The sequence below is a fragment of the Suncus etruscus genome, chromosome 4 (assembly GCF_024139225.1).
Source record: "Suncus etruscus isolate mSunEtr1 chromosome 4, mSunEtr1.pri.cur, whole genome shotgun sequence".
Taxonomy (NCBI): domain Eukaryota; kingdom Metazoa; phylum Chordata; class Mammalia; order Eulipotyphla; family Soricidae; genus Suncus; species Suncus etruscus.
The window spans coordinates 133,260,474-133,281,444 of NC_064851.1; the positions used below are offsets into that span (position 1 = coordinate 133,260,474).

The 20,971-nt window shown below is 41.2% G+C and overlaps 1 protein-coding gene across 2 annotated transcripts in view; it reads right to left on the reverse strand.

The window, feature by feature from the left end:
• ASAH1 (N-acylsphingosine amidohydrolase 1) overlaps window positions 1-13,128 on the reverse strand; it is a 36,280-nt gene extending 23,152 nt beyond the window's left edge. Inside the window, exon 1 of one of the 2 annotated variants that reach the window (XM_049772369.1) lies at window positions 13,010-13,128. In XM_049772369.1, the coding sequence (XP_049628326.1) occupies window positions 13,010-13,020 (11 nt within the window). In that variant the 5' untranslated portion in view covers window positions 13,021-13,128. The remainder of the gene's footprint in view (window positions 1-13,009) is intronic. The other variant, XM_049772368.1, reaches the window with a different exon arrangement.
• Window positions 13,129-20,971: the final 7,843 nt, after the last annotated feature.

Here is a 20,971-nt window from a genome sequence, read left to right on the forward strand (position 1 = left end):
GGTTACTCCTGGCTAAGTGCTCAGAAATTGCCCCTGGCTTGGGGGGACCATATGGGATGCCAGGGATCGAACCGTGGTCCTTCCTTGGCTAGCGCTTGCAAGGCAGACACCTTACCTCTAGCGCCACCTCACTGGCCGCAGGAAATTTTTTTTTTCTTTTTTTTTTTTTAATTTTTTTTTATTTAAACACCTTGATTACATACATGATTGTGTTTGGGTTTCAGTCATAAAAGGAACACCACCCATCACCAGTGCAACATTCCCATCACCCAAGTCCCAAATCTCCCTCCTCCCCCCCCAACCCCCGCCTGTACCCTAAACAGGCTCTACATTTCCCTCATACATTCTCAATATTAGGACAGTTCAAAATGTAGTTATTTCTCTAACTAAACTCATCACTCTTTGTGGTGAGCTTCCTGAGGTGAGCTGGAACTTCCAGCTCTTTTCTCTTTTGTGTCTGAAAATTATTATTACAAGGGTGTCTTTCATTTTTCTTAAAACCCATAGATGAGTGAGACCATTCTGCGTTTTTCTCTCTCTCTCTGACTTATTTCACTCAGCATAATAGATTCCATGTACATCCATGTATAGGAAAATTTCATGACTTCATCTCTCCTGACAGCTGCATAATATTCCATTGTGTATATGTACCACAGTTTCTTTAGCCATTCGTCTGTTGAAGGGCATCTTGGTTGTTTCCAGAGTCTTGCTATGGTAAATAGAGCTGCAATGAATATAGGTGTAAGGAAGGGGTTTTTGTATTGTATTTTTGTGTTCCTAGGGTATATTCCTAGGAGTGGTATAGCTGGATCGTATGGGAGCTCGATTTCCAGTTTTTGGAGGAATCTCCATATCGCTTTCCATAAAGGTTGAACTAGACAGCATTCCCACCAGCAGTGGATAAGAGTTCCTTTCTCTCCACATCCCCGCCAACACTGTTTATTCTCATTCTTTGTGATGTGTGCCATTCTCTGGGGTGTGAGGTGGTATCTCATCGTTGTTTTGATTTGCATCTCCCTGATGATTAGTGATGTGGAACATTTTTTCATGTGTCTTTTGGCCATGCGTATTTCTTCTTTGTCAAAGTGTCTGTTCATTTCTTCTCCCCATTTTTTGATGGGGTTAGATGTTTTTTTCTTGTAAAGTTCTGTCAGTGCCTTGTATATTTTGGAGATTAGCCCCTTATCTGATGGGTATTGGGTGAATAGTTTCTCCCACTCAGTGGGTGGCTCTTGTATCCTGGGCACTATTTCCTTTGAGGTGCAGAAGCTTCTCAGCTTAATATATTCCCATCTGTTAATCTCTGCTTTCACTTGCTTGGAGAGTGCAGTTTCCTCCTTGAAGATGCCTGTAATGTCCTGTAGTGTTTTGCCTATGTGCTGTTCTATATATCTTATGGTTTTGGGGCTGATATCGAGGTCTTTAATCCATTTGGATTTTACCTTCGTACATGATGTTAGCTGGGGGTCTAAGTTCAATTTTTTGCAAGTGGCTATCCAATTGTGCCAACACCACTTGTTGAAGAGGCTTTCCCTGCTCCATTTAGGATTTCCTGCTCCTTTATCAAAAATTAGATGGTTGTATCTCTGGGGAACATTTTCTGAGTATTCAAGCCTATTCCACTGATCTGAGGACCTATCCTTATTCCAATACCATGCTGTTTTGATAATTGTTGCTTTGTAACAATTTTTGTAACAGTTTAAAGTTGGGAAAAGTTTTGTAACAGTTTAAAGTTGGGAAAAGTAATTCCTCCCATATTCTTTTTCCCAATGATTGCTTTAGCTATTCGAGGGTGTTTATTGTTCCAAATGAATTTCAAAAGTGTCTGATCCACTTCTTTGAAGAATGTCATGGGTATCTTTAGAGGGATGGCATTAAATCTGTATAATGCCTTGGGGAGTATTGACATTTTGATGATGTTAATCCTGCCAATCCATGAGCAGGGTATGTGTTTCCATTTCCGCGTGTCCTCTCTTATTTCTTGGAGCAGAGTTTTATAGTTTTCTTTGTATAGGTCCTTCACATATTTAGTCAAGTTGATTCCAAGATATTTGAGTTTGTGTGGTACTATTGTGAATGGGGTTGTTTTCTTAATGTCCATTTCATCCTTATTACTATTGGTATATAGAAAGGCCATTGATTTTTGTGTGTTAATTTTGTAGCCTGCCACCTTGCTATATGAGTCTATTGTTTCTAGAAGCTTTTTGATAGAGTCTTTAGGGTTTTCTAAGTAGAGTATCATGTCATCTGCAAACAGTGAGAGCTTGACTTCTTCCTTTCCTATCTGGATTCCCTTGATATCCTTTTCTTGCCTAATTGCTATAGCAAGTACTTCCAGTGCTATGTTGAAAAGGAGTGGTGAGAGAGGACAGCCTTGTCTTGTGCCAGAATTTAGAGGAAAGGCTTTCAGTTTTTCTCCATTGAGGATAATATTTGCCACTGGCTTGTGGTAGATGGCCTTCACTATATTGAGGAAGGTTCCCTCCATTCCCATCTTGCTGAGAGTTTTGATCAAGAATGGGTGTTGGACCTTATCAAATGCTTTCTCTGCATCTATTGATATGATCATGTGGTTTTTATTTTTCTTGTTATTGATGTTGTGTATTATGTTGATAGATTTACGGATGTTAAACCAGCCTTGCATTCCTGGGATGAAACCTACTTGATCGTAGTGGATGATCTTCTTAACGAGGCATTGAATCCTATTTGCCAGGATTTTGTTGAGGATCTTTGCATCTGCATTCATCAGTGATATTGGTCTGTAATTTTCTTTTTTGGTAGCGTCTCTGTCTGGTTTAGGTATCAAGGTGATGTTGGCTTCATAAAAGCTATTTGGAAGTGTTTCTGTTTGTTCAATTTCATGAAAGAGTCTTGCCAAGATTGGCAGTAGTTCCTCTTGGAAAGTTTGATAGAATTCATTAGTGAATCCATCTGGACCTGGGCTTTTGTTTTTCGGCAGACATTTGATTACTGTTTTAATTTCATCAATGGTGATGGGGGTGTTTAGATATGCTACATCCTCTTCCTTCAACCGTGGAAGATTATAAGAGTCCAAGAATTTATCCATTTCTTCCAGGTTCTCATTTTTAGTGGCGTAGAGTTTTTCAAAGTAGTTCCTTCCTTGGCTAGCGCTTGCAAGGCAGACACCTTACCTCTAGCGCCACCTCACTGGCCGCAGGAAATTTTTTTTAATTAATTTTTTATTTTTAATTATGAGAACAAAGATGCAAAGAAAGAGGACAAGGTAAAGTTACAGTGGAAGGACAATCACCCATAAACAGAATTCTTAGTAGTCCTATTGCTGATATCTTAACTTTGAACTTTCAGCCAAAGAACATTAAGAAAAATAAAACAGAACCTATGTACAATTGCTTTGTCCCTCAAGTCCCCAGATTGTAGTACATAATATCTCTTAGCAGCACACAAAGCAATCTAAAGACATAATACTTATGTAACTCCTTAAACATTGAAGGCAAAGTACTTTTTTACATTTCCATGCACATACATATTAGTTTAAGTTAACTTCAAAAGTTTAAGTGGTTTGTTTCTCTTAAGATTAGAGTCAAAGGAGCACAGTAAAAACGGTGTTAGAGTGGCAATTATTGTTTGCATAGGCCCACCAAAATATGAGGGACATGGAATGGAAAAGCTTTGGCCTAAATACAAGGAGACCCTACCCCTGAAGTTTCCTGGCATAAGACCAACTCTAGGCTCCAGGCAAACTAGTTTGTCCTATCCAGGTCATTGTCTGTAGTGCCAATACACTTTTATTTTTCACACACTCTCTGTTGTTGGTATCATGTTTCTGTATTAAAGATGCCAGGAAATATTTTTTTAAAAATAAATTCCAGGGGCCAGAATCGTAGGGAGTCTGCCTTGCATGCACTAACCTAGGACAGACCGTGTTTCAATACCCTGGTATCCCATATGGTTCCCCCAAGCCAGGAGCAACTTCTGAGTGCATAGACAGGAGTAACCCCTGAGCATTACTGGGTGTGGCCCAAAAACCAAAATAAATAAATAAATAAAAATAAAAATAAATTCCACAATAAGATGGAACAGGGAAGTACTAGGATTGTTGTAGGTTAAGTTCAGTATACAAAACTGTAGCAAGTCTGTGTGAGAATAGCTGTTAAGTGCTGTTTTACCTTACAGTTTTAGGCTAAATTAGGCTAAAGAAAGAGCATTTAGCAAAAACCATCAAGTTATCAAAAGTTAAGCCAATATATTAGGATTTAAATTCTATTTCAAAAACTATCAGAACATAAAGTATTTAATATTAAAAACATCAGTTTGATAATTCAGTACCAAACTTAAAAGGTAATTTTCCAAACACAAGAAATTATTCTTGGTAAGGGGTTTTTTTTGTTACAGAAAAAAATATTTCAACAGAAAGAGCATTTGCAGCTGACCCTGTTTTGATCCCAGCACCCTATCTGACCCCTCAAGCTCGCCAGGAGTAATCCCTAAGCTCACAGCTAAGAGTATCCCCTGAGCACCACTGGGTATGTCTCCAAAACAAAACAAGTAAATTGAGTCTTGGTGTCCCTACCTGCAACCCAAGATTGCAGTAAAAATTTACTGCTGCTCGCACTATTCACGATACATAAGCTCTGGAAATAACCTGAGTAGCCCAGAAAGATAACGAAGTAAAGAAACTATGGCAAAATATACAATGAATACTATATTAGACTTAAAAAAAAACAAACAGTAAGGCTTTTGATAAGTTGCTTGCCTAGCTCATAGCCCCTTCAGCTCTGCCAGGAGTGATCAATCTCTGAGCACAGAGTCAGGAATGTATGCCTCAAGCAAAGCTGAATATGGTCCAAAACCAAAACACAAACAAAAAAAAATGTAACTGCTGTAACATGGATGGAATTTGAAAGTATCACGCTGAGTGACATCAGTCAGAAGGAAAGGGAAACAGAATTATTTCTCTCATATGTGATATATAGAGAAACACGGTAGAAGGATAAAACATAGTCAAAGGCAACAGAACCTGATCTAGTCTATAAACTGCAATTAACAAGGGTGGGGAGGTAGATGAAAGACTTTGAGACAATGGTGGAGAGAGTGATGTTAGAACATTGTATACATGAAGCCCTATCATTAATCATGGTGTTTCAAATAAAATTTTTTGGAGTTTATTACTATGAGTGAATGAAGAAACAATGACAATGTATATAATGGGATACAATACAGTCATGAGAAATTATGAATTAGAGACCAGAGAGACAGTATCGGGTTCAAGACATTTGCATACAGCCAACTATGGTTCAGTCCTTGGCACCACATATATGCCCTGAGCACTCCATAGAGTGATCTTGGAATACAAAGCCAAGAGGAAGGAAAAAAAAGGGAGGACAAAGCCCATATAATCTTTCTCATATGTGGTATATAAAAAAATAAAGCAAGGGATACATAGCACCTAATGCTAGCAAACCATGGACATTTACTACAGGATTTAGGTTACCAAAGGGTGAAGGTGAGTCAAGGGTGGGGATATATTAAGGAAGGACAAGGCAAACTAAAGTAACATAAGGACAATGGTGAGAGTCTGGCACTTTAGTGGAAATACAACTACTTCATATACTATAAATATTAACAATATTTAAGCCATGCAACCTCAAATAAAGCTAGAAAAAATTAATTATTGCTGCAAAAGTGGAAAGAGAGCTCAAAGGGCTAGAATTGTATGCTTTGCATGCAGGAGTCTGGGTCTAATTCCCAGCACCACATGGTTTCCTGAGCACAGCTGGGCAAGCACTTCACAGAGAATCAAAAGTTTACTGCTGCAGTTATTGTGAGGTAAGAGACGCCATTGATATTCATCATATATTTCTTATTAAAAATCCTCAGAAATAGGGAAAGCAGATAGGGTGCTGCTGTGTTGCATGTGATTAACCCCAGCATGGATTCCATCCCCAGCATCCCATATGGTCCCCTGAGCACACCAGAAATAATTCCTAAATGCAGAGTCAGGAGTTACCCTTAAGCATCATTGAATGTGACCCCAAACAAACAAAAATTCATAGAAATGATGGTTACGTCTATGAAAGTAAAAGAAGCTTAATATTACTGACTCAATATTATTGACTCAATATCACATGATATAGTCAATTATTTCCAACAATATACCTGCAGATCAACAAGATGATAACTCAAAGTTTTAAGTACCCTAATTTCACCAAGTTTCATTTATTTGTCCAAATAAGGCTTTTTTGCTCTACATGTATTTTTGCGGGGAGGTTGGGCCACAATCAGCAGCATTCACGAGTTATTCCTGGCTTTGTGCTCAGAAATCACTCCTAGTAGGGCTTGGGGGACCATATGGGATGCCAGAGATCGAACCCAGATCCGTCCTGGTGGATTGGCCGTGTGCAAGGTCAACCCCCTACTACTGTGCTATCTCGCTCTGGCCCCAGCTCTACAGTTTCGTTTTGTTTTGTTTTTGGGTCATATCCGGCAGCACTCAGGGGTCACTCCTGGCTCTACAGTCTACACTCTGAAATCGTTCCTGGCAGGCTCGGGGGACCATATGAAATGCCGGGATTCAAATCACTGTCCCTCTGCACAGAAGGCAAACGCAGTACTTCTATACTATCTCTCCGGCCCCATCTACACATTTTTTTTAACCACTGTCAACTGTTACACGTAATGCCTGATTTACTAAATTCTCAATTTTTTATTGTTTTTGGGTCATACCCGATGGCGCTCAGGGTTACTACTGGCTCTGAGCTCAGAAATCGCTCCTGGCAGGCACAAGGGACTATATGGGATGCTGGGATTCGAACCACCGTCCCATCATGTATCAGCTGCCTGCAAGGCAAACTCCCTACGGCTGTGCTCTCTCGCCCCAATTCTCAATTTCTTCAAAAACATTCTTGCCTGCCTGTAATTTTTTCCAAGCAAATATTACTAAGATATTAATTTCTGTCTCATATCAGGTATTGGTAGTAATAGGAAAATAACTGATCAGTATTAGTAATGTCAGGAAAACAGCTAGCTTTAGAAAGAAAGAAAGAATAGGTGTCAAGGTAGCTTCCCTTCCCCCCCCCCCCTTTTTGGGTACTTGCTTTTATGCAACCAAATGACCCTGGTTTGATTCTGACACCACTGAGCTAGGAATATCTCCTGAGCAAAGCTGGGTATGGACTCTTCCCCTCAAAAAAAGAAAGAAAATCATTTGTCCATTTAATTCAATTTGTCTGGTTAATTCAAATTGGTATGGCTGCAAAAGTCTTATCAATGTTCTCATCTAAAACCTAATGGTGTGAAAGATTTTCTCAGGACACATTTCTTCCACTGTTGCAATTAAACATGATGTCACTTACCATTGGCAAATGGTTTTCTTTGTTTGCCTAATAAATGCATCAGCTGTAACATATTTTGTTATAGCTTCATGTTACTTTTTCTGTTTTGTTTTGCTTTGAGGTCAAACCCAGCAATACTCAGGACTTACTCCTGGCTTGCACTTAGAGATTATTCCTGGCGAATTCAAGGACCATATGGAGTGCCAGGGACCAAATCTGGGTTGGTCACATGCAAGGCAAACAATCTACCTGCTATATTATCACGATGTTCCCACAGTTTACTTTTTAAAATGTATAAATTCTGCTATTTTAAGATGCTCTTCTTTAAATATAATTATTAAATTTTTATTTATTTTTAGTGAGATAAGGTAGTTTTTGCTTAACAAAAATTATTAAAGAGAAAACCTGGGCTTCCCCAGAGTGAAAAAGCATGCAAGTAAAGACAAGTAAGAAAGAGAGAACGTAGGTTTGAAGAGACTAAGTGACTTTTCTGACCACTCTTCCTAAGAGGGGGTACACTGTTATGATGACAGCTAAATTTCATGTTGATATACATTGTTTTCTTTTTGCACAATCTAGTATCATTGCATAGGTATATTTCAATCAATCTTTACTTTATTAAAAGAACACATTTAAAGTCTGCTTCCCAGAGATACACAAATGGAACTAATATTAAGCTAAGAAGCTTCTGCACTGCAAAGGAAAAAAATGCCTAGAATACAAAGCCACCCATCCACCCAATACCTATCAGATAAGGGGCTAATATCTAAGATATACAAGGTACTAATAGAACTTAACAAAAAAAAATCTAACCCCATCAAAAAATGGGGAGAATAAATGAACAATTTCTCAAAGAAAAAATACAAATGGCCAAAAGGCACATAAAAAATGCTCCACATCTCTTATCATCAGAGAGATGCAAAGCAAAACAACAATGAGGTACCATCTCACACCATAGAGACTGGCACATATCACAAAGAACAAGAACAATCAGGGATGTAGAGAGAAAGGAACTCTGATTCACTGCTGGTAGGAATGTCGTCTAATCCAGCCCTTCTGGAAAACAATATGGAGATTCCTCAAAAAACTGGATATCGAGCTCCCATACGATCCAGCTATAATACTCTTATGGATATACCCTACAAACACAAAAATCCAATACAAAAATCCCTTCTTCACACCTACATTCATCGCAGCACTTTTTACAATAGTCAGACTCTGGAAACAACCAAGATGCCCTTCAACAGATGAATGGCTAAAGAAACTGTGGTACAATATACACAATGGAATATTATCCAGCCATCAGGAGAGATGAAGTCATGAAATTTTCCTATACATGGATGTACATGGAATCTATTATGCTGAGTAAAAGTCAGAGGGAAAAAAAAGAGACACAGAGTAGTCTTATTCATCTATGGGTTTTAAGAAAAATAGAAGACATTTTTGCAATAATACTCAGAGATAGAGGACTGGAAGGTCCAGTTCACAAAATGAAGCTCACCACAGAGTAGTGAGTGCATTGAGAGAAATAACTATGCTGAGAACTATCATAACAATGTCAGTGAGGGAGGGATGTAGAAAGCCTGTCTCGAATAAAGGTGGGTGTGGGGGAGGGAAGAGATGGGCACATTGGTGATGGGAAGGTTACATGGGTGAAGGGGGTTATTCGTTTTATGACTGAAACCTAACTACAATTGTTTGTAATCAAGGTGTTAAAAAAATAAATTATTTAATTAAAAGAAAAAAGAAAAAAGAAAGTCTGCTTCCTGTTCTTACAACATACTTTTTTTTAATTTGGGGGCTATTCAGGGTTTACTCCTAGTTCTGTGCTCAAGGGGATCCTTAATTATCCTTGTATTGCTCAGGGGACCTTATGGGGTGCCAGAGATTGAATCTACATCTGACATGTCCATGTCAAGTGCCCTGCCCACTGTCCTATCTCGTTGGCACCTGAATTGGTATAACACTTGTTTGTTTTGGGTTTACAATCAGAGGTAAATCGGGGACCTTATGCAGTGCCAGGGCCCAAATCACACACAATCTTAATCTCTTCTAGTATCATTCATTCCAGAATGGTAACTATTTGATCTTTTATTAATACATTCTTTAATTGAATCACCAAAAAATACAGTCACAAAGTAGTTCTTGATTGAGTTTTAGTGATAAAATGTTCCAACACCCATCTCGTCACCAGCACATTTCCCACCACAAATGTCCACTATGACAGAAGTTTTTCTTCTCTGATCTTTCTTTTTTCCTGTTAGGCACTGGTTTGCAGAGCTGTTATTGATTTGCCGAATTGTTATTGAAAGGTATCATTTTACCTTGTTCAGAGCCAGTTCTTGTCCTAATTACATTTCCCCACTTGTTTTTTTTTGTTTGTTTGTTTGTTTTTGGGTCACACCCGGCAGCGCTCAGGGGTTACTCCTGGCTCTATGCTCAGAAATCGCTCCTGGCAAGCTCGGGGGACCATATGGGATGTCAGGATTCGAACCACCATCTTTCTGCAAGCAAGGCAAATACCTTACCTCCATACTATCTCTCCGGCCCACATTTCCCCACTTTTTGTGGCAAGTTTCCTACCACGGACAAATTCTCTTAGCCCTCATCTCTATTGTCTTTGGGTATTATTACCATACTATCATATATGTATATGTATATATATATATGTATATGTATGCATATATATGTATGTATATATATATATATATATATACACACACACACACACACATACCGTATTTGCCGGCATATGAGACGACCCTACAACCCATGAAAAACTTCCTAAAAGTCGGGAGTCATATCATATGCTGATATACGGCATGCTGAAATTTGTTCCAGCTTCAGGGATGAGTGATCTGCACCCCTCTTACTTTTAAGAAGTGATAAGTTAATTATTCTTGTATATATATTTTTGTATATATATTCTTGTATATATATTTTTGTATATAATTATTCTTGTATATATATTTTTATACTGAACAAAAATTCTGTGAGTTAATGGGGACCATTTTTGTTCAGTATAAAAATATGAACAGGGGGGCCCGGAGAGATAGCACAGCGGCGTTTGCCTTGCAAGCAGCCGATCCAGGACCAAAGGTGGTTGGTTCCAATCCCGGTGTCCCATATGGTCCCCCGTGCCTGCCAGGAGCTATTTCTGAGCAGACAGCCAGGAGTAACCCCTGAGCACCGCCGGGTGTGGCCCAAAAACAAAAAAAAAAAACAGGGGACCAGCACTGTTAGTCCAAATTTTTATTCTCCCACGTGGAGAATAAAACAAAACCCCATACATTTGAAAAATGGTTTAACATTTAAAATTACATGTTCATAAATCTGAATAAAACTAATACTCCATATTATACTTTAAATTTATGCCTTCAGTTTTCTCATTTCTTCTTTCGGGGGTGGGGGGCATACCCGGGATTGTTCAGGGTTATTCCTGGCTCTCAACTCAGGAATTACTCCTGATGAGCTGGGGACCATGTGGAATCAAACCCAGGTCGGCCTCATGCAAGGCAAATACCTTACCCGCTGTCCTATATTACTCTGGCCCAGTTTTCTAATTTCTTGAAAGACATGAAAGCAACTTCTCCAAAACCAGTATCTCTACTAGATTTTAATAAATCACTGTCCTAAACAATTACTATGAAAGTAATGGTGGTGAGGGTGGTTGTTGATTCCAAAACTACTTAGTGTTTAAAGTACTTTTCCAGCCCGGAGAGATAGCACAGCAGTGGGGCATTTGCCATTCATGAAGTCAACCCTGGACAGACCCCAGAATCCCATATGATCTCTCGAGTTGACAGGCGAAATTTTTTGAGCAGAGAGCCGGAGTAACCTGAGTGTTGCCAAATGTGGCCCCAAATGAAATAAATAAAAAAAAGTACTTTTTCTTGACCTGGACCAAGGCTCAATGGGAGAGTGCTGCATCCCCCATTTTAACAGATCTTGAGACCTAGGAAGGCACCAAGTTTAAAAAGGCCCTCACTACCTGAGAGAGGGCTTTTTTCAAAAGCTGTCTACTATTGCAGGAACTTTTTCAAAGCACCCTATACTCATGAAAAGTACATTAAAAACAGCATCTGTAAGAAAGGATGCTTGGAAAGTAACCTATATTCATAGGCATTAGGGCCCTGAAAAACCTTGATTGCCTGTCCATGAGGCATTCAGGAAAAAAGGGGATGTAGCATAAATATTGAGACATAGTTCTGGCAGACATTCTAAAGATTACTCAGATTTAACATTTACATGAATTAAATATTCTTTTTTTTTTTTTTTTTTTTTTTTGGTTTTTGGGTCACACCCGGCAGTGCTCAATTAGGGGTTCCTCCTGGCTCTTCGCTCAGAAATCACCCAGGGCAGGCTGGAGGGACCATATGGGATGCCGGGATTTGAACCACCGACCTTCTGCATGCAAGGCAAACGCCTTACCTTCATGCTATCTCTCCGGCCCCTACATCTGGCTTTTAACCGTTTACCACTTTGTATTAATTTTAATTAGATGAATAATCCCATTTCCAAAGACCTTTGAGAGCACTTCTCTAGTTAGAAGAGACAGGTGAAGGGAGCAAGCCACACCTTGCTTCTCTAGCTATATTCTAGCTCATTTACTCAAGTCTCAGGTCCCATTTCCCAATTGTGGGATCTGTTGGCACAGAAAGTGGCAGCCTGAGTGCTTTTAGAGAGTTGAATGATGAAAGCCGCACCAGCCAAGAGTCCTGAGGCTTGCTTCCTTAAACAAAAGTGTGACCTCTGGCTAGAGATTGTCTCACTAGTTCCTCTTCTGGAAAAGGAAAGAGTCGGTCTGGTCTGGTCTGCTTCTGGTTCCTCTGAGACTTACAAGTCTGTGGTTCTGGAACTTCCTCGTTGGTAAAGCCTCGGGACTGGCATTCCTATGACTGGGGGTGGCGGTCACAACAGCAATCATGGGGTCACGAGATTGGCTGGGCCACTGTCCAGATTAGGGACGCCCAGAACTTTCGCGGGGTTCTGGGGTGGGGTGGGGCGAACCTGCTGCACTTTGGCTTCAGCTAGCACGGACTGTCGATGCCGCATTTTGGGTAGAAAGTCACCGGCAGAGCTGTGAAATCAAGTCATTTTTACGTCCATGCATGGACGGGCATTTATTTGTTCATGTTCAGGACGGAACTGGTAGAACAGGAACAAACACTCCCATTGAGGGGAGGGAATGCGGCTCCCCAAGCGCCATTCAACGGAGGAGAATTCCCTCAAAAGGTTCTGCGGGTGGGGCCGGAGAGATAGCATGGAGATAAAGCATTTGCCTTGCATGCAGAAGAACGGTGGTTCGAATCCCAGCATACATAGAGTCCCCCGAGCCGGCCAGGAGCGATCTGTGAGCGTAGAGCCAGGAGGAACCCCTGAGCGCTGCTGGGTGGGACCCAAAAACCAAAAACCAAAAAAAAAAAAAAAAAAAAAAAGTTCTGCTGGGGGTTCATCATGTTTGGAGACCCACTAGGGGTGCAAATCCAACAGCCGACTCCGGGCACTCACCTTCACTCACTTACCTCTGCGGGGAATGCGCGCGCAACCACAGCCCCAGGAAAGATGCCACCGCCGGGATCAGGTGTTCCCACGCCCAGGCCGCCCCACCCGCAGAGCACCAGCACACCCCACCACCCTTTTGCTTCCCCCCCCCCCACCGGCACGCCCCTCTCGCCTCTCCGGCGCTCACTCACCGGGGGTGCATGCTGCGCCACGACGCAGGTGACGGCCGCCCCCAGGAGGACCCAGGTGAGGCGACTCGGGCCCATCATCATCCCCGCCGCCAGCGATGCTTCCGCGCTCTCCGCAGACGCGGCTGGAGGCTCTAGCTAGCTGGACGGAGGACGGGCCCCGCCCCTACGGGCCAAACCACTTAGCAGATGGAGGGGAGATGGACGAGTGCTGGGTGAGGTCGAGTCAGAAAGAAAAAGAAAAGCCTCTTTCTTGTGTCCGCACGACGACTAAGAGTTGAACTTTTTCGGATGGAACTGACAGCGCCTCATGATTGCCGCGCTCGCGGGGGGGACCGTGATATGGGTCATATTACATCCCCCCCACTTGCGTGTCAGTGGTTGGGCCCAGATGAAGCTCCGCCCGTGGGCGTGGCCGAGAGCCTCTCGCCACCACCACCATCCCCCGGGTCCGGTCTGACAAGGGGCCCCATGTAACTCCTGACCTTTGACTTCGAGGTATCAGTCTGTGAAGTGACGCGGGGCTGCGTTCCCCGCTAGTCGCCCAAATTTGGCTCTCGGAGACGGGGCGGCCCTGTTATATGAGGAGAATCTTGGACCAGATCCTCAGGGCGCCGGACGACTCGGGTGGTGGTGGCAGGGGCGGGAAGCAAAATGATTGCCTCCCTCCAGCTTCTCCAGACTCTTCCCCAGGGCTTTCACCCCAGAGCTGCACGTTGTTTGGCTTCTGGCATTTGGGCTTCGACTGATGGAATAACCGGGTCCAAGGGTGGACCTTTCGCTGATGCATTACTCATCCATTCTGCGGCTGGATTTTTGTGGGTTGGTTTGGTTTTGGTTTTGGTTTTTGGTTTTTGGGTCCCACCCAGCAGCGCTCAGAGGTTCCTCCAGGCTCTACGCTCAGAAATCGCTCCTGGCAGGCTCGGGGTCCATATGGGATGCTGGGATTCGAACCACTGTCCTAATGCATGCAAGGCAAACGTCTTACCTCCATGCTATCTCTCCGGCCCCTGTTGGGTTTTGTTTTTTAATCGAACTTTTTGAAGCTTTTAGGTTGGCTGAGCTGGAGCTAAACCCGGGAAGAAGAAAGACTGGAAATACCCTTATGGTTTGCACCCGGAATAACAGAAGGATTTACTTGATTTAGCACCCTGGAAGAAGTGTAACTTCAAAGCCTTACAGGAGGGCAGGGTAGAATGTACTGCGAGTGGCAGTTGGATCCCTGGAACCACTGAAGTCCCCTAGGATCACTAGGAGTGATCCCTGAGCATTGCTAGCTGCCCCGCTCCCCCCTCCCCCCCAACAACAACAAAAACGAGAGTAACTAAATCAATCCTACGGGAAATTCTACCCTTCCTGGGTTGACTCTTTGACATACAAACTGCCTTGTTTGACTACGTTTTAGTAAAATTCAGAATTCTGTTGCAAAAATCTTCATGTGATTCTTTTCCCACGTGTGTTTTGAAGGGTGTACAACCTTACCCATTTTGTATTATTTTCCTAGATGAAAAAAGTCAGTATTTTGTTGTTGTAAGTTGGGAAATGAGAATTTGAAGTTTTGATGTTTGGGTGGATTGTTTTCTTTTTTGTTTTGATTTTGGCTTTAGAAAGTAGACAAGGGGTCCTGAGGTCAGTTCACTGTCCCCCAGGCCGTTGGAGGTCTGGGCGATAGTTAAAAAAATAAAAACTCTGAATAAATTTCCTATGCATACAGCATAGGAAAAGTAAAAAACAAAATGGGAACAAATACAATTGGGGGGGGGGGCTTTTTGGGCCACACCCAGTGATGCTCAGTGGTTATGCGCTCAAAAATCGCTCCTGACTTATGGGACGCCGGGGATCAAACCAATATCTGTCCTGGATCTGCTGCGTGCAAGGCAAACGCCCTACGGCTGCGCCACCACTCTGGCCCTCAAATACAATATTTAAAGTGAAGAACAAGTAAAGTTAAATCAACAAACTTACCAGTATTTCAATGGGAACTAAGGGTCTGCTTTTGGTTGGCTACAGTTTGAGGCCCCTTGACCCAGACTGAGAGAAGTCAAGAGACAAGAGAGAAGGAGGGTAGTCAGAGAGTGGGCACACATTCTACACATGCACTGTGGCCCAGGACTAGTAGGTGGCTAAACAGGACTGGAAGCAGTGGCAAAAACACTCTGCTTGTGGGCCATAGTTTGAGTACCCGGAAATAGATGATTCTTCTCATTAAGAAGGAAGGTTGACTTTCCAGACATATCACATGATTGAAGTGGTTGGGTGATTTCTGATCCAACAGTAAGCAAGTAGATCATACAAGTGTTAATTCAGAAAATATAGTTGACTTACAATATGCCAAGTAGTTTTCCAGACACTAGGGATAAGCAGGCACTATAAATAAACAACAACAAACAACAAAAGAAAACAAAGCCAAAACCAAAATGACTAAAATCTTTCCCTTCTGAGGATTACATTCTAGATGAGAAGTGAACAATGAATATCACACATGAAGAAAATTTATGTAGAATTCTAACATAAGATATATAAAGAAAAAGTAGTGTTGAATCAAGAGAGGACACAATTTTAAGATGGTCAGGATAAATATTTTGAAAAAGTTAAATTTTTTTAGATTTTTTATTAAATAATTTATTTAAACACAGTAATTACAAACATAATTGTAGTTGGGGTTCAGTCATAACAAGAACAACCCCCTTCACCCATGCCTTCCCATCACCAATGCCCCCATCTCTTCCCTTCCCAACCCTCCATCTGTATTTGAGACAGGCTTTCTACATCCCTCACTGACATTGTTATGATAGTTATTTCTCTAATTGCTTCATATCTTGAGCCGGTCCTTCTGGCCCTCATCTGGGAATTATTTCATATATCAATATGGGTTTTCTTAAAACCCATAGATGAGTGTGTGTCTCTCCCTCTGACTAATTCCATTTAGCATAATAGATTCCATTTCCATCCATGTATAGAAAAATTTAATGACTTCATCTCTCCTGACGGCTGCATAATATTTCATTGTGTATATTGTACCACAGTTTCTTTAGCCATTCATCTGTTGAAGGGCATCTTGGTTGTTTCCAGAGTCTGACTAGTGTAAAAATTGCTGCGATGAATATAGGTGTGAGGAAGGGATTTTTGTATTGGATGAAAAGTTAAATTTGAGCAAAGATTTGAATGGATTCATTAGAGGGAAGGAAGTGTGTACAAAGTATATCTTAGAGTGGATCTCAGTATAGCAGGGAGATGAAACATTTGGTGAAAGGCTTAAAAATGAGACTTGGGCCCGGAGAGACTGTAGAGTGGTAGGGATCTTGCCTTGCATGTAGCTGATCAGAGTTTGATTCCTAACTCCCCACATGGTCTCCTGCGCTCAAGCAGGAATGATCCCTAAATAAAGAAAAAGAGGCTGAGTCTGCTGCATTTAGCTACAGTGTGAGAAGGACAGATATAATGAGGGATATACAAGTAGATAAAATCTGAGAGGTTATGTGGTGTACAACAGATTGTTATGGGCATTTGAAAGACTTGGATTTCAATATAGAAAAATGTGCACGGCATAAATATGTTAGTTATCTTATTTTGTGGGTCATATTTAAAAATTTCATTGATTTTTATCATATTATTAAAATATAATATTAATTTCCCAAGTACTGTGTAATAATTTGAATTTTCCTACTGTTGTTTGTGGAGATGTAAATGGTACTCATAAAGTCATGCATTCATTGTCAGGAATAGAATCAAGGGCTTATACCTGCCACCTCTTCAGAGAGTTGCTCGCTTTATACTGTCAGGTGATTGCCACCTTAAATCTAGTTATCATCCTCTATGCATCATTACATTTTTTCTTGTGATAAGAACTTTTAAGATAGGCTTTTAGCAGCTTTCAAATATACAACACAATATTAACTATAGTCTTTGTGCTGTCTAATACATCCTCCTAATTTATTTGTTATTGCAAGTTTGAATCTTTTGGTCTCCTACATCCACTTTGCTTCCCACACTTGCCTCTTGGAACAATATGTTCTATCTATCTATGAATATTATTTTTGTTTTTCTCACATTTGTTTTTGTATACTGCATTTGTCTAACCTATTTCATATAACATGATCCATTTTATAATACCCATGTTGTAACAAAGGTAAAAATGTCATTCTTTTATCTTCCTGATTGAATACACACACAAACACATACATATTTCATTTCTTCATTTATGGATAAATACTTAGGCCATTTCTCTACATTAGGACTGTAAATAATGCCGCAGTGAACTTGGGGTGATGATATATTTTAACTTAGTATTTTCGTTTTCCTTGTAGAAGGAAGAAGAAGAAGAAAAAGTGCTAAATCATCTAGTAGTTCTGCTCAAAGTTTTGAGCTCTGGGATCACTCCTTGGAGGACCATATGTGGGTTCTTTGGGGGAGGGGCATACAGCACATAATCAGCAGTTTTCAGGGCTTACTCCAGGCTCTGTGCTCAGATATAATTTCTGGTAATGTTTGGGGAACCATATAGGATGCTGGGCATTAAACCCAATTCAGCCTTGTGCAAGGCAAGAGACCTGCCCTACCTGCTCTATTATCACTCTAGATCCAAGTGCTGAAATTCTATTTTTGTTTGTTTGTTTGTTTTGGGGCCACACCTGGTTCGGTTCAGGAGTTATAGCTGGCTTTGCACTCAGAAATCGAACCTGTCTAGGGGGACCATAAGGAATGCCAGGGATCAAAACTGTGTTTGTTCTGGATCAGCCACGTGCAAGGCAAACACCCTACTGCTGCGCTATTGCCCCGTCCCCAATGCTGGGATTCTGGGGTCAGAATTCTGTGGTCTGATTTGGGGTCAGCAAAAAGTGGAAGGTAAAGCAACTATGCCTATACTGTTGCTCCAGCCCCCCAATCAAATTCATTATGCAAATACTTCAAGTATTGGCATAATAAAAAATTAGGTACATTTTATTTTCAAAAACCTATTGTATAGCTTTGATTCTAGATGTTCAAAAGAATAAAAAAATTTAAATCTGTGTTGTTGCCATAGGACCATTGTGTGTGTGTGTGTGTGTGTGTGTGTGTGTGTGTGTGTGTGTGTGTGCGCATGTGTGTTTGACTGAATCTACTTTTGAATAATGGAAATGTTCAGGTAAGGCAAGGAGTGTGCCCATAGAAAACTTTGCCATGTTTTATGGCATTCTGACTATTCATTGAAAATGATATGTCAATGGACATATGAATGATCATGTCAGCAGAAAGGGTGGTTTAAAAACTATCTTCATAGCAATCATCAAGTTTAAGACTTGGATAACCTGTTGAGTATGAAAGAGTCAGCCTCATTAATCAAATTACTTATCAGAATAGCTGAAGTTCTTGGCAAGCTGTTGACCTTTTCTCATCTCCTACCTAACATTCCTAGGTTTCCAAGGTGGGGCCTTCATTTAAAGTCCTTGCAATCTAACCACCCCACCCTAAACAAAATCTATCACACATAACACCTATTACCCCAACAAGTATGACTTGATTTAATTAAAAAAAAACTAAAAAAAATCCTCTAAAAGATGATTTTTTTCTAGTAGCTTGATCACAATGAACAAGATTAATTAAATTTTTTGGGGGGGGATAACATCCAGCAGCGCTCATGGGTTACTCCTGGCTCTATACTCAGAAATCGCTCCTGGCAGGCTCGGAGGACCATATGGGATGCTGGGATTGGGACCACCATCCTTCTGCATGCAAGGCAAAAACCCTACCTTCATGCTATCTCTCTGGCCCCAAGATTAATTAATTTTTTTTGAAAAATAGACATATAACTCAGTCTGTGGGGAATGGGTATTTGTCTGGGTCCCACCTGTTGACACTTGACCTGGAAATGCAGGCCTAATAGTGCCTAGACTCAATGGTACTCAGATGCCACCGGTGTTATAGTGGATGGTTCTTGATTCAATTTCTGAACACAGAGTCAAGAATAACCCCTGAGCATCACCGGGTGTGGCCCAAAACCAAAATAAAAGAAAAAAAAGATTTTTTCAATAAATTGTAATCACTAGATATAGAAAGAATGGGTACTTACTCTAAGATGCTAGTATCTTGACCTTATTTCTGGAGGTTGCTCCTGGCTAACTTGATTTACCATATTTTCATACCATAAGACACACCTCCCCTCAAAAGATGGTGGAAAATGGTTATACCCCTTTACTGTGCAGGCATACCACATAGTAAGAGCAATTAGGTTAACGCACTTTTACCGTCATATAGAGCTTTCATTTAAGACTATTTGATCGCTGCTGTGACTTTTATTTTTTTCCTAAAAACTATGTGCATCTTATAGTCAGGTGTGTCTTATAGAGCGAAAAATAGGTTAAATTTAGTTTAATCCTTTGCTTTCTTTGGTCTGGTCAAAGCATGAAATTTCTGACTTTTGTTCTATGATTGCGGCAACTCTCCTTTCTCTTCTTGTAGGGAAGAGTAAGCTAGTTGTCCCATGGCTTTGGGAAGTCATGTTGTAAGTTTGACGGGAGAGACCTAATGATGAATAGATACTATGGACAACATAGAGGAAAGATGGAAAGAAACTGGGTCATTATGAAATTGTTAAGCTGCTCCATCAACCAACTACAGAGCCTGTCTAACAATTGAACTCTTCTGAATGTAAGCCACTACCCTTATGTATTTTTTATTTTTCAATTTTTTTGGTTTTGGGGCCACACTCAGCAGCACTCAGGGGTTACTCTGGCTCTGAGCTCAGAAATCACTACTGGCAGGCTCATGTGACCATATGGGATGCTGGGAATCAATCCTGGATTGGCCATGTGCAAGGCAAACACCCTTTGCAGTGCTATTGTTCTGGCCCCTACTATACTTCTTTAGTACTTGAACCAGTTTTAGTCGGTTTGCTTGTAAGCAACACAGTGCCTGCAAACATATCACCTGATATTACTGTAAGGCCATAAAGGTTAAGTTTCTAGAGCTTCAGTAACTTACTTAGGCCTATTCCAAGTCATCTAATTTTACATGTGTAATTTTGAATTCTTTTTCTTAAAGAGGACCATCCAAATTGTATAGACTTCCGTTGCTACAAAATCTATATCTACTATCACCAAATATTATTGATAGAAAATGTCCATCTCCTCTCCAGGGCCCCTTGATTTGTGGCTACTTATTGGAGGAGTGATTTTTTTTTTTTTTTTTTTTGGTTTTTGGGCCGTACCCGGCAATGCTCAGGGGTTACTCCTGGCTCTCTGCTCAGAAATAGCTCCTGGCAGGCACGGGGGACCATATGGGACACCGGGATTCGAACCAACCACCTTATGTCCTAGATCGGCTGCTTGCAAGGCAAACACTGCTGTGCTATCTCTCCGGGCCCTGGAGGAGTGATTTACTTTTTTTTTTTTTTTTTTTTGGTCACACCCAGGGGTTTCTCCTGGCTCTGCGCTCAGAAATCGCTCCTTGAAGGCTCAGGGGACAGAAATCGCTTCTGGCAGTCTCGGGAGACCATATGGGATGCCGAGATTCAAACTATCGTCCATCCTGGATCAGCTGCTTGCAAGGCAAATGCTCTACCGCTGTGCTATCTCTCCAGCCCACAGGAGTGATTTACGTAATTGGCAGATAGCTGCAAGGGTCACAGGAGATGTGTGGCCTAGTTTCTGGCTCTTTCATTCACATCTGCTCTTCCATAGTGGCCAGCTCATTGTAGCAAGACCTGGAAATGTGGTAAAGGGGGAAACAGGGGACTACATTTTTCTTTTTCTTTTCTTTTGGGCCACACCTGGTGGCACTCAGGTGTTTCTCCTGGCTCTGAGTTCAGAAATCACTCTTGGGCAGGCTCAGGGATATGGAATGCTGGGGATAGAACCTATGTCTGTCCCAGGTGAGTAGCTTGCAAGGCAAACGCCCTACCGATGTGCTTCTCTCCAACCCCAACATTTTTCAAAATCAGTTTATGTTAGCAACACCATGTAAAAGGATGACTATGAAGCATCTAAA